Below are 13,368 nucleotides of genomic sequence, written 5' to 3'. Positions count from 1 at the left end.
ATTTGTAGCAGATATAAAGCTTGACATTTGGGGTTTTGACAATGCGTACTTGGCTGCAGAGTAATTAAGCTCGAGCAGCCTTCATTCATACCTGCCAGAGTGTAGTACTGAACGGTTACACAGTGACGATTTCAATTAATGAAAACGTCTAAAGCAGCATGCACGTGGGATCACTGTGCTGGGTCTAGCTTGACGATATTTGTCATGCGCTGTAAGCCTACACAATTACACAGACCGAACATAGTAATTGCTGTGTAGAAGCTCTCCCAATGTTATAAAATAGAATTACCTTGACGGAAAGAGCTTGTGGATCTAGGTGGAGGAGGGAGGAGGAGAGCAGCGCGGGGGACAAAGCAACAACCTTTAACCGAACTGTACATCATGATTCACTTTTAAGAGGAGGAAAAAATAAATAATGTTTGAAAGTGCAATGATTTCTGTGATTTAGGGGTGCTTTTGAGAAGCGTATTACTAGAGGTGACAGCCTGTGGGAGATAGGCAGACTGTGTTAAGAGGAAAGGATAAGAGGCTATGACATTATGTCTGCAGGGTTAAGGTGTCAGAGTCAAAGTGTGAACCACTATTACTGGATCAATACTTCTCAGTTTTGGACTTATCTGGACTGATAGCTGCATTTCTGGGTATGCGCTAAGACGAAATGCGTAGGAGTGACTCATTTCTCTATTTGCCATACTCAAAACAACGGAAATATCCAAGGCCTTTTATTCATCAAAGATCCCATTCATGTAGTGACGGATGGAAGATTCTTTGGTTATTGTGAATGCGTAAGAAATCCATTGTTTCTGCTTATGGGTTAAGAAAAGGAATTGCACTATACCAATGTCCATTCCCGAGCAGAATAAAACAAATATTGTCGAGTCAGAGTGAGAAATTTCAAGTCTCTCGTTAAACTTCAGAAGCTTGCGAGTTAATCCGTGGAACAAAAAGTCTGCATTCAACAATTTAGAAAAAGCCAAGAGAAGAAAAGTGAGAGGGGCGAACTGGCCTGATCGCTACGTATTCATATTCCGTTGGAGGCGTTATCACTTAAAAGGCTTTCTAATTACAACAACAAGACAAAAACTCCTTGGATTCCTTCCAGACCCGCTAAATGATAAAATAAGCTTGCACTCTCTCTCCTTCTTAATCTCTGCAAAGCACCTTGGAGCCTCATCTCCCAAATACAGGCGAATGAATGTGAAAATGCCATTTAGAGATGCAGGTGTGACATTTGATAAGAAACTTCTGGATTAAATATGTTCTGCTAATGAGCAACCCAGCTACCCCATCAGGGCAAACTATTGGTGGGATTGTGTGCGAGCTGATAACATTCCACATGCAAACATCCAAATTCATTATTAATAAACAGCCGCAGTCTCTCTATCATACAGACTGTGTGGATCCTTCAGTGGAGAGACAGCGATGTTGCGTCTCATTAAGAGAGCCAAAGGAAAAGAAGGGGGAGCTATGGGTGGGCTATGTACACACGCACGGGTATCATCTGTTTTCATATTTTGACGTTTGGGGCTTTTTTTGAGGGGGAAGGGAATGGGGACCATTTCAAAGGCTGTGTTAATGTTGCATTGACTGCTGGAACAAAAGGCTTGAACGTTCCAGGGGATCTGGCAGCCATCGAACGGCTAATTCGGCAAATAGGGCGGACCGCCTCGGCAATCGGAGAAGTAGAATCGGAAGTCCCCGGCCCCGACTTTGACATTTAGAATGATTTGGTGAAGATTAAAGCCGTTTTACTGCTGTAGCTGTTTATGTGGCTCTGTAATGAGCTGGGAGTGTATAACTGTCCTGCCCGCCAAAGTTGCCCGACGCGTCAGACACACATTTTCAAAGAACGGGAACTCTTGACGGTATCATGGTCATCTTCTCTGGCTGCAAGGCTCAGTGGCAAGGAGCCGGGGGACTCATGGAAAACTCCAGAGAGGGAAGCTTCCACCGTCTTGTCAGTCTAAACCAGCTTAGTTCAGCCAGCCAGCAAAGTGTCTCGGATTGACAGGCGGCACTTTGTTATTCGGACCAGTAACTGGAAGTCCATGTCTGTCTGCAGCATGCCTGGAAATATTTTATATTCAAATATAAATTAGAAACGGAATGTGTTATTTCAGGCCCAGCAAACGGCTATGCACTCTTTCAAGGTTCACGCAAACATTCTTCTAAAGGGAGAAGGGGCGAGGGGGAAACAGCTTTAGGAATTTTGCCAGCGCTCTGTTTTGACAATTATTATTTTTTGCTGTCGGCTTTTTGCAGAACACAAGAAATGACACCTGGTGGCACCAATCCTACAGAGAAATTTCAACCTGTTTTTCTAAATCCATGTTATCTGCAAATAAAAGCACAGGTAATTTGAGCATGTGCAAATGAAGGTTGCAGGTGTCGTCCGTTCGTCGGAACGTGCTTTATGATGTTAATTAGTTGTTAGCGTAATTTGCAGCCACCGCCGTCAAGCGTGAGAAGTTCAGAGACCTGCTGTTAAGAGAGAGTCAATGCGGTGGCACTGTTTCAAGAGCTCCCAAACAGGATGGTCGGCGATAACGAACAGGTGATGGGGCCTGATGCCTATGGCGCCTCAGCGGGATATTGCAAAGACAATTGAATTCATAGCGAGGAATGAATCTTCTGGACAGCATATCAAATGTTAAAACAACACGCATTGCATGCAATTTGCTTATGCAGAGCTGTGATAAACTGTGGTTATTTAAAAGATAAACAAAGAGGGGATCTAGCGCAGTAAATTGTGCATGTGTGTTTATTCCCGATGAGTAACGCCAGAGGTTTATAGTCCCCGACACAGGCAGCAGTACTTTATGGCCTCTCTGTTTGTGTGATAGTAGTATTTATGATATTAGAATTTATGTCGTCCTGTACTCACACTGTCTGTGTCTCGGTCCGGGTGTGTATTTAAATCCACGTGGGGAGATTTTGTATTTGTCTTGCGTGTGAGTTAAAGTCTCTGGATAACGAGAGGTCAGCTTGATGATACCGCATTTCCTCTGAAGGAAATCCAGTCCGCTAAGGTTAAATACGACGTTCGGCGAATGAATGCCATTCATTTTGAAGAGTATCATCTCCACGGCCGGCAAGCCGGCAATGGCTAATCGTAACCCCTCACAATGACATTTCCAGTCCGCTTCACCCGACTCCAGACATATTTGCTCACCCGTTCCACTTGTGTCCTGTTAAGATTTAAACGGCAAACATAAAATGTAGACGATAACCTGCGGAAAGCTATAGAGGGGCTTGACAACATTATTTTAGAGACCAGATCCGCGCGCTGCAGCACAGCAGTCGGAAGCGATTATCTACTGTGATCCTTCTCTGACGCCTCAAAGTCATTCATCTGCCGATCCTTTATGCCCCCCCCCCCCCACACACACACACACACAGGCTCACCAAGCTCTATGCAAAAGCAGACCTCTAATCATGTCGACACCGTGTGTCAGTGCCGTGGATGAGCAGGGCCTAAAGATGAGAACGGATGTGTAAACATGGGCAGGCAGAAGGGAGCTTCCCTATATTGCTCAGAATAAGCAAACGGGAAGATTTAGGGATTTTGCCACGGCCTAAGTCGAGGTCTTTTTCGACAATTTTCAGGGGTGCTGTCTATGAAATATTGTTCTTGGCTCCTGCCTGTTATAAGCTGTCTTTTGACAAAAGCATAACAGAATGTTGGAGAGGAATGTTTCTTTTTTTTTTTTTTCCATGCTGAGAATTGATCACTTCACACATCTACCCCATCGTCTGCCAATAACGTCATTGACCAGAGTATTCATAAACCATTTTACCCATTACTATTGATTTGGAACTATCATGAGAGTTTAATAAATCGATTGTGCAACAACTGTGCTCCTTCCATAAACAGACTAATACTAATAGAATTGGCTGTGGCATGTTTATTAACAACACTCAGATGTGTTTTCTCCCTTGTCTGGATTCTATTATGGAGAATGCTCCCGCCTCTTGTTTTGATACAGTAGTCATTTAAAGAGCGATCTTAATTGACTTATTTTTTTCCCCGCACGTCTGTCGGAGCTTGTGCATCCAGTGCAAAAAGAGCCTGCTTCCTTTATTGGGCCACACACAAAGTACCAAGTTCAATTTTACCATTCATAATGAATGCAGCCTCACCATTCAAATGCAGCCATAAGCACACAGCAGATAAGAATTTAATTAAATGTAGATTAAAACCAAACAGGAAAACACACTTGCTGATAATTTTTTATCACGTCCCCTGGTCATATTTTTTTACCCCGTAATACTTTCGACTGGTTCTTCCTTGGGCTACATCTTTTCAGCTTGCCAAAAGTGGCGAAACACCTCGCACATCTCACCGTGGCACTGTGAGATTGTGTAAAATGCAAAACGAGGGGCGGTCACACGATTAATCAGAATCCTCGTGTCTGGGGAGGATGGAAGCTGGCGGAGGATTGAGGGGAGGAGGTGGAGGGGGTGTTCCGAGGTGCAAGGAAGGAATTAGTTTCTTCATCCTAAATTTGCATCATATTCCAAAGGACAATCCCAACACTGTAGGCAACAGGAAACGTATCTTTCTTTCTGCCGCAACAATTAAATATGTTCTACAATGCTGAATAAATGTCACCTTCAGTATGAAATTGTCCCTACTTGCTAAACACAATGTTACACTGAGCTCCCGGAAAGCATGCCGGAGCACACAGAGCCGTTGCTGAGTGTAGGAAACATTTAGTCGTCAACAGAGTTCAGAATTCCGGTGAGGTATCTTAATTCATTTTGGGTTTATTTGAGGGTAGTTCAGCACTAGAATCATTTATATGAATCATTCAAAATATGATTGCGCCAATGCAATAGAGTATTTTTATAGGGCTTCATTATGTATTATTATTTGGTTTTAAATTACAATTGTTTTAGTTTCATACCCTGGTTCATGCACCTTTTTTGGCTTACTCATTGGGTTAGTGGTTTCCACCTGTGCTGCTCTACCTGGTCCCTTGTGTTAACCAATCAACTCCCTCCAACCCTTCGTGTCCCAGGTATTTCTCATTATCACATTAGTTTGCTTGTATTTAGTTCTCTGCTTTCTTTGAGCTCCATTTTGTTGCATTGTGGTTGCTGTCATGTTTTGTCTTTTCTGGTGGTGTATTTTGTTTTCTGATGTTTTGTTGTTGCTTTGAGTTCTGGTTAGAGTTTTAAACCGTGCTCTTGCAAGTATTTTAGTTAATAGTTTTGTTCAGTACACCCTGCTGCGTGACAAACATATGCATATAGAGTTATTTGTTTTGGTTTATTGGTTTGTTGAACTTACAAACATTACATGAAATGATTACATTTATGGGAAAGAAACAAAATCGTTTCTTGCAGATCTAAGTTGTTTACATATTCGAAGGGAGTGGGTGGAAGTACCTTTTGCCTCAAATTGTGAAGCTACAGAATTGGAAAGAACCTATAAATGAACATTGCTATTGCAGTAATGATCTGGGATCACTAACAGGATGTTGGTGATGATGCATTAGGTTTGAACACCTCCACAGTGGCTGCGGCTGTGCCCACCCGCATGCCCGCTGCCCTGGAACTGCATCGGAGTTCCACTCTATTACCCTCACGCAGGCGTTTGGCCTTTTCTGTGGGGAAAAGAGCAATTTCCTGTCGCAGTCTGTTTGATCAAGTGCTAAACCCTTGTGATCAATAGAGAGACAGATGTCGGCTCCAGATGGCCGCGCGGTGATACCTGGGGCAGCGCGGGGGCTTGCCAGGACGACCGAATGGCAATGAGCTAGGGCAGCGAGTGTGCTCCCTGATGCATCAGCTACCGAGACACAATGCGATGGACGCAATTAGGCCTTTTGGTCCCACATTATTTCCTTTTCTAACAAAATGACAGAAAATGATAACCATCAAATACTAAGCATAAGCAATATGTAAAAATAACAGAGGGCAATCACGATATGCTGGTGTATACAATATAAAGTTTTAAATATTGTTTTAAAATCCTAAATTAACATATATAAAGTTAACACATTCACCGAGCTAATTCCAATCTTCACAAACCGAACAATAACGTTTGAATTCCAAAGTAGATGACAGGTGCATCTCTGTGGCTCAGTCCTTCTGGAGAGTAAGAAAATAACTGCCAGCACCAGAAGGCCAAAATAGACCTCTCCAAACGAGAGAGACAAGGCAAGAGACTAGTTCCCAGTTTTTAAACGGCAAGCATTTGCATTAGGCTGGCATCCACCAGACACCCCCACACATACACCCTCCACCCCCAACACACACAGAATGGCCAGCCCATGTGGTGTAGGGCCGGAGCCATGTTGGAGAAGACACTGAGGCACGTGGCAGCGGCTTTGCTGCTCTCCCAGAATTAAAAAAAAGAAAATGCCCAACGTGAGCCCTTCACATGTCTCTGCCGAGCCATGATGGATAAGGGAGGAAGGAGGCTGTGTTTTGGGGAGGAGGGGGAGCACAGCTGGAGGGAAAGGAGGCGTCTGCATCGGTAGTCAATCAAATCGTGGCCTGTCGACGAGGGGTCTTTTGGTCTCATTAGTGTGGCTTGGTCTGGACAGGTTTGCGGCGAGCCTCCCGCCCCAGCAGGGGCCGCGGTAAACACATGTCGACTAGCCACAACCAGGACATGAGCAGAACTACCCGCAGAGAGGGATACTTAATAGAGTCCTCAATGGGACGGACCTGTCCAAAAAAAGAAGAAAGCAGAGCAGAGTGTGGTAGAGGAGCCAGGCGGAGCTTTGCTTAAACAGTTTTTTTTTTCTCTCTCAGTATGTGTGCGTGCGTGACAGAGAGAGCTCGAGCAAACAGCTTGCAGTGTAGGAATTTGTAACTGTCTGACTGACAGCATAGAATCCATTTGAACCCAAAGTTTAAATTACCCTCTTTACTTTATCACCTGTGCAGCAAGAACAATTCATTTGCTTTGAAAAATAAAACACACAAATAATTGTCAGAAATCCAGCGAGTAACGTCCTTAAAAGGTTTCCTCTTGAGATCGTCAAAAATTGACGATGCTTAAAGTGTGAAATATTCATTTTTTCAATTAAACGCATAATTGGAAAAAACTATTTTTATATGGCATATTAGACTAGAAATTGCAGAGTTGTTTGCACTCTAATAGAGCAAAATAGATTCACATTCACGTCTGTTATGTTCTCCTTCAGAATTATTATAAGACTATTAGCAGGCAAACATCCCCTGCCAGAGTCATTCTCGCTGGATAGAAAATCTCCAGAGACACGCGTGACAAATGTTTGAATTTCAGTGTCAGATTTGAACATTTGCACAACCATATCCCTACTCAATTCTCATCTTGTAATTCCTTAAACAATTAATAATAAATTCTTTTGACTGACATTTTCCAGTAAAGTACAGTGGCAATTGGTTATGAGTGTGTACTGTAAGAACGCGTGTGTGTGTATCTTCTCCCTAAGGGACTTTTTAATTTGCAGAATGTGGCCTGCGTGTCATTCGCTCAAGGCCATCCATTTGCTTCTCAGTATGTCGACAAAAATACTTGATGCTAAAATTTGTGTGGATGGGGCATTTGTAGAGTTATATGGCAAGCTGCATGTCTGTAAACATACAGTATTTAAATGTAGTAATACTTTAGTGTGTAATGCTGAATTAACATTTATGGTGCTTGTATTGTAGGTATTTAGTTTTTATGAAATAAACAAGCCTTTTATTGTAAGTGCTGTCCAGGTCCAATTTGTGTTGAAAGATACTCTTTGATCCAAATGCAATTCTGATGACAAAAAAAAAAGATCTTTACCTAGAAGCAAAGATGTAAACGCTCATCTTATGTGGGCTCCATCTCAGCATCACAGCATCACAGCATCACAGCATCAGCATCTACTAGCCAGTAGCTTGAACAGGAGAAGAGTGCCTTCTAGTGGTCGTCCAGAACCTGAAATGTACAGAGTTAAAGCTGTCAGTGCCTCTCTGCAAATTTGACTTTGGTGCATCGTCAATAACAGACTAGTTGAAGTGTGGGAGTGGCATCCTCGTTTTGCTCTATGTGGGCTCACTTTCATTTCTGCTTGCTCTGACTGTGACGATGGTGTGACAGCGACAAGTCACCCGAGTGTGTGCAACTTAGCCAGCCACAAACAGTCCAAATATTTACCAGTATTCATGAGGAGGGTTTGTTTGGAGTTTGTGTCTGCTGTCAGGTGCAGATGCAGATATTAGTCATCGCTCCATTAGTGAGTCATCATACGGCGTTTACTTGACCTCCAATCTGGCTTTATTTAGAATGGAACAAAAAGAAGAAAAAAAATGACATTTAACAGCATGCAAGCTACTTGATATTCGTAGGTGTGTGAAGCTTGTTCCCATTTGACCAGGAGGAGTTGGAGCTGATTTGAAGACAAGAAGACTAAGGTCTTTAATTACAGCCCTCACTACGGCTTTAGGCACCACTGGCTTCACTTCACAATTATAAGACCAGCGGCTAGCACACTGCCAATAGAGAACGGAGATGTGCGCTGCTCGCGCCTGGATAGGCAACACAAAGAAAAATGTTTTAACAATCTTATTAAGCTCAGTGACACGGTGTTAGAAACTTTTCTTCCTCTCAATAATTTAACGACTTCGATTGCCCATGTCTGGATTTGAAAACAGTTAAGGAAATCATGCCGATCGGGGTTAAATGTCATAAAATTTTGATTTAATGTTCTTTTTTACCATAAAAATATCAGACTTTGAAGAATGTGCAAATGGTAATTTAATCAAAGTTGATTTGTGCCACAAAAGTGATACAACTCGTGCAGTTTGTGGTCTTTAAAGAAAATAACTCTTGTTGAGGCTCCCGTTGCAAAAAGTGAAACATACATGCAGAGTTCTTTGCTGCTCGCTCAACGGAGGTCTATCTCATGTTATGTCCATATTTCTTCCTCCCCAATGCTGCTCACATTCCACATTGTGCAACCTGAGCTGAATGTTAGAAGTGGAAGGCCACTCGTGCACCTTGTTATAAATGACGTGGTGCATTCCTGGGCCTCCGTTACTTTTCCCATGAGCTCCATTCAAGCCGTGCTGTCATATGTGTGACTGTACTCCAGATCCATAATGGCCTCTGCAATGTTAATGTGTTTGGACAGATGGCAGAGGCAAGTGCTGATGTGCTTAACTACGCATTTTACAGCTAAACTATTAAAAGTGTTGTGCTGTTTACACACCAACATTTGAATACCTGTCTTCAGGCCAGTTTAATTATCCGAGCCCTTCTGTTATTTCTGCCGCTTTGTTGTCTCGCAGCTTTGCACAAGGCATGAGATTTGTTTGCGACTTCATTAAGATACGGCGGCGCCGGAGCTGTTTGCAGAGAGCAAAAAATAAAAACATCCGGCTCATGTATCTCACTTGGCCCTGCCTCCCCCCACAGATACTGTACCTATTCTCCTCCATTTAAGCGTTTTCTTATAAAGTCATTTAACTTGAGGAAATTAAAAGAAAATGCCCTGTGATGTCTACACTTTGAAATCTCTTGTGGCACATGCCCCCGGTGATTCATCCTGAGACGTTTGATTAGTTTGTAAGTACTTACAGAGGGTGGGTGGGGGGGCGGTTGCATTATAAATGTGTTTCATGAATTTGCCTCATATGCTCATCTTCAACTGTGTGTTCAAATAAAGCATTAATCAAAAGGAAGAAGGGAAGAGGGCATTTAGCCAGCAGAGCTATAGTCTCAGGGCCTCAGTGAGCTGCTGGATATGGTATTGAGAGACTTTAGGAAGCAGTGGTTTTTAATTATCTGGACCACGTACAGGATGCCGTTTTGATTGTTTTAATGAGGCAGCTGGCCTATTGTCTCGCCTTAATTCCTCCATTGTTTTTAGAATATGTCATAGTTCTTTATTCTTTTATCAGGTGCTCTGCAGGAGGATTTAGACAATAGCCTTCATTCCAACTGCATTGGCTACTGCACAAAGGCGGCTTCGCGCAGACAGTTAGCAGGCAAACAAGTGCAAATCACGAGCTGCACTTTTCTCAGCCTTTTCCCCCAGTTTCTTGACTTACGTTTGGACTTTTGCTCTCACTCTTGACCTCGGTCCTCATGCATTCTTTTGCACAAATTGCGCTATTCTTATGGTCGGCTCGCCGGCTTTCATGATTTCAATCGTGATTTTTGGGAACAAAGTATCACTTGTGCATTAATAAGACTGCACCTTGATTGAATGCTGTTCTAATGCTAGAAGTCTTATTGAGGTTGTGTAAAACCTCCTTTTTAAATCAATATATACACTGTGCTCCAAATTAGTGCTGAAACTAACGATTATTTTATTAATTGATTAATCAGTCTATTATTTTGTCAATTCATTGATGAATGAAATAAAAAACATGCTCTAATCTCCATCACTTTATTAGTTGAAATTGAAAACATAAATAATTTACGATTTAATTAATGCTTTGGTCTGTAACTTGTTGGAAAATTGGAAAAGAATGATCGACATTTTTGCCAAAGTAAAAGCGATTCTTTTTTTTTATTTTGACTCAACACAAAATAATCAGTTTGCTTTTGTGGAGGCAGACAGCGATCTGTGAATATTTACTGTTGACAAGCTGAAATGCTGAAGATTTGGACCAAAGATCATAAGTATCCAAAGATGAATCTCAAAATCATTGATTAATATAATAACCGATTAGTTGTTGATTAATCAATTAATCATTGTGCTTCTACTTTAAATTATTTAGCATATGTTATATATTAAAAACAGTAGAATAATTCTGTATTGTTTAATGAACACATCTTATTTTCTAACTTTAACCCGTGATCCAGCAGTTCCAACACATTGCATGTCGCAAATGACTGACAAAACGTGTTGAGGACAAAAAGTGGTACATCCCGTTCTGATTCTCATTTCCAGCATTTGCGCACACAACAGATGGATCTTTCGCATCCTTGGCTGAAGGGCTGCAATGTGACTGCATATTCTGCTGTCAAAAGCAGTAAAACATTTCGACACACTCCGCATAATCTGCCTCCTTTTAGCTGAGGAGACTCTACAGTGTCTTTGAAAGCCATTGATCCAAAAACACTGATTTGTATCTCAGCATGCGGGACCTTGTTCATAATTCTCTTTGTAAGGTATGAGCGTGCCGTAGCTAAAGAGATCCATTCAGAGAGAAACTTTTGTGGCTATGGTTGTGATATATTCCCCTTCATTGTCAGTCGCCGTTTGTATCTACCTTGATTGTAACTTGGGCAGACAGTCGAGAGGAGTTTTGTTATTTTAATTAGGAGATAAAAATTCAAAGGGCCTCTCCAGGCAGTGTGCGGTATGACAGAATCAAAACGATGAAGTGGAGCGCCCTGAAGTGTGCGTCTCGTCACAGTCGATTGGCCGACAGATAGGAATTGCTATTTAAATGTGTGACGTGCACACACACACACACACGCAGACACACACTCAAAGGGAGTAAGCCTGCACACATGGGTGGCATATTTTAATACCATTTCACTTCTTTGACACATTTGTGATGGTGTAATTTTCAACGCTACAGATAGTAAGTGCTCAAATCAAAACCTCCAATTTTGCATCAAAATAATAACAAGGCCAGACCTGATGATTTCCTGGTATGGCACATTGCTGTAGACGCCGGTGTTTGACCACTTCTTCCAAATCCAACTGGAGGAAGTGGATTGTGTTCATTGAGAAAGATTGTTTACGGGCGGTTTTAAATCTAGCGTTTTATAGGGTTTATGTAAACATGAGTAATCAGTGTTACACATGTGCGAGGGCTTTCTCACCGCATACCCCCGCGCCCCCGCCTTCACGCTTCTCCTCAGCATTCTCTTTATTCCACATCAGCTAGGGCTCAAATCACGTCCCCTCTCAGCCTGACACTGCGATGGTATGTTTGCACATCTTTGAAAGCTAACAGCGTGCTTTAATTAATTGTCCAGCTTTCCGCAGAAACAATGTCCTAATTCTGCCATTTAGCGGGAGCGTATCATAGTTTGTTGTTATCTCTCCAGCCAGATTTCTGTAAATAGTCATATTAAAAACTTTAATCTCTTCAATGGAAAATGGAGTGCGGCTGAAAAACCTGTCATGTGCTGAGATAAATATTATCTAAGCTAAAGCCTTGGCTCTCTTCTTTTACCTCCCCTTATTCACCCCCAGCCCCCTCCTTCTTTATGACTTAATGAATACGTTTGGAAGATTTTAAAATGAATGCCTACACCATCAAAACACAATCAAATAATATGGAGGGCCTATATTTCAGTGGTTGTCTGATTTTGCTAAGCTCTTGTGAGGGGCTCACGTTTAGTTTTTCTCCAAATTGTGACACTCATCTTTGTTCAATGTAAACATCTTTTAATTCATCTTTTCCATGTCTGTTTTGTTCAGGTGGCCAACTGTGGTGCACCACCACCAAGAACATGATGGAGGGCGAAGAGCTGGTGGCTTTTGCAGTTGACTTTGACTCCCGTCTGCAAGCAGTCAACCACATGTCGTTGAGCGAGGGCATGTACCCGGCCAGGCTGCTGGACAGCATCCAGCTCTTGCCGCAGCAGGCTGCAATGGCTTCCATTCTACCCACTGCAATTGTCAACAGTAAGCGTCGGCGCACCACCATTCACATACACTGCGCTCGGATAAGATGCGCTTTTGTTCAGACTCACCCAAACACACACACACCGCTTGCCCATAGTCACCTGCTTAACAAGGAGCGTCGTCTCCACAAAGCGTAGATTAACCCAGATGAGTGTCTGCATTGGAGATAAGAACCAACGACCTTCAAGTTTTAGGGTTCACATAAACACTCAGAGGATCGGACTAACATGTTAATTGCAAAATACAGGCCTGATGCAAATAGTGCATTTGTTTACTTTGCAAGGGCTATCTGGGTTCAGCTCAACGGGGAGGTAAGCAGATGGTCCAGTGTTCTTGTTTGCCCTTGAGAAAGGGCACAAGCCCAGTGGTAGCAGTGCAGCAATAGGCTGTGGCTAAGAATTTGGAGGAAAAGCTTTGAAAGACAGGCTTTGGCAAGCAGCGCTGTAAAAATGCAGAGAAGCATGCATTGGACAATGCGTGTGTGTTGAGTGCAGTGTTGTCTTCATCCTACCCTGTACCTTTTCAAGTACGTATCCTAAAAGGTTATCTTCCTGTTTGTGTCCCTTTAGAGGACATCTTCCCCTGCAAAGCATGTGGGATCTGGTTTCGCAGTGAGAGGAATCTTCAGGCGCATCTGATGTACTACTGCAGTGGGCGGCAGAGGGAACCTGAGACGGTTGTTGAAGACAATGATACTGGGCCCCACCAGAGCTCCAGCATGTGCCCCTTCCCACAATGCAACAAGACCTTTTCAGGGGCCAGGGCCCTGGAGATGCACTTGGCCACCTCACACAGTGGTGAGTGG

At 42.8% G+C, this 13,368-nt stretch overlaps 1 protein-coding gene across 3 annotated transcripts in view; it reads left to right on the top strand.

Moving 5' to 3' along the window:
* Window positions 1-13,368, top strand: part of zfpm2a (zinc finger protein, FOG family member 2a) — a 98,564-nt gene that overhangs the window by 81,412 nt on the left and 3,784 nt on the right. For all 3 annotated transcript variants that reach the window (XM_085918987.1, XM_085918988.1, XM_085918986.1), the window contains exons 6-7: window positions 12,357-12,563; window positions 13,133-13,360. In XM_085918987.1, coding sequence (XP_085775113.1) covers window positions 12,357-12,563; window positions 13,133-13,360 — 435 coding nt within the window. The remainder of the gene's footprint in view (window positions 1-12,356; window positions 12,564-13,132; window positions 13,361-13,368) is intronic.

The sequence above is a fragment of the Syngnathus leptorhynchus genome, chromosome 8 (assembly GCF_054491065.1).
Source record: "Syngnathus leptorhynchus isolate UIUO chromosome 8, UIUO_Slep, whole genome shotgun sequence".
Lineage (NCBI taxonomy): Eukaryota > Metazoa > Chordata > Actinopteri > Syngnathiformes > Syngnathidae > Syngnathus > Syngnathus leptorhynchus.
The sequence above is the reverse complement of the archived record's forward strand: the minus strand, read 5'-3'. Positions and strand labels throughout refer to the sequence as shown.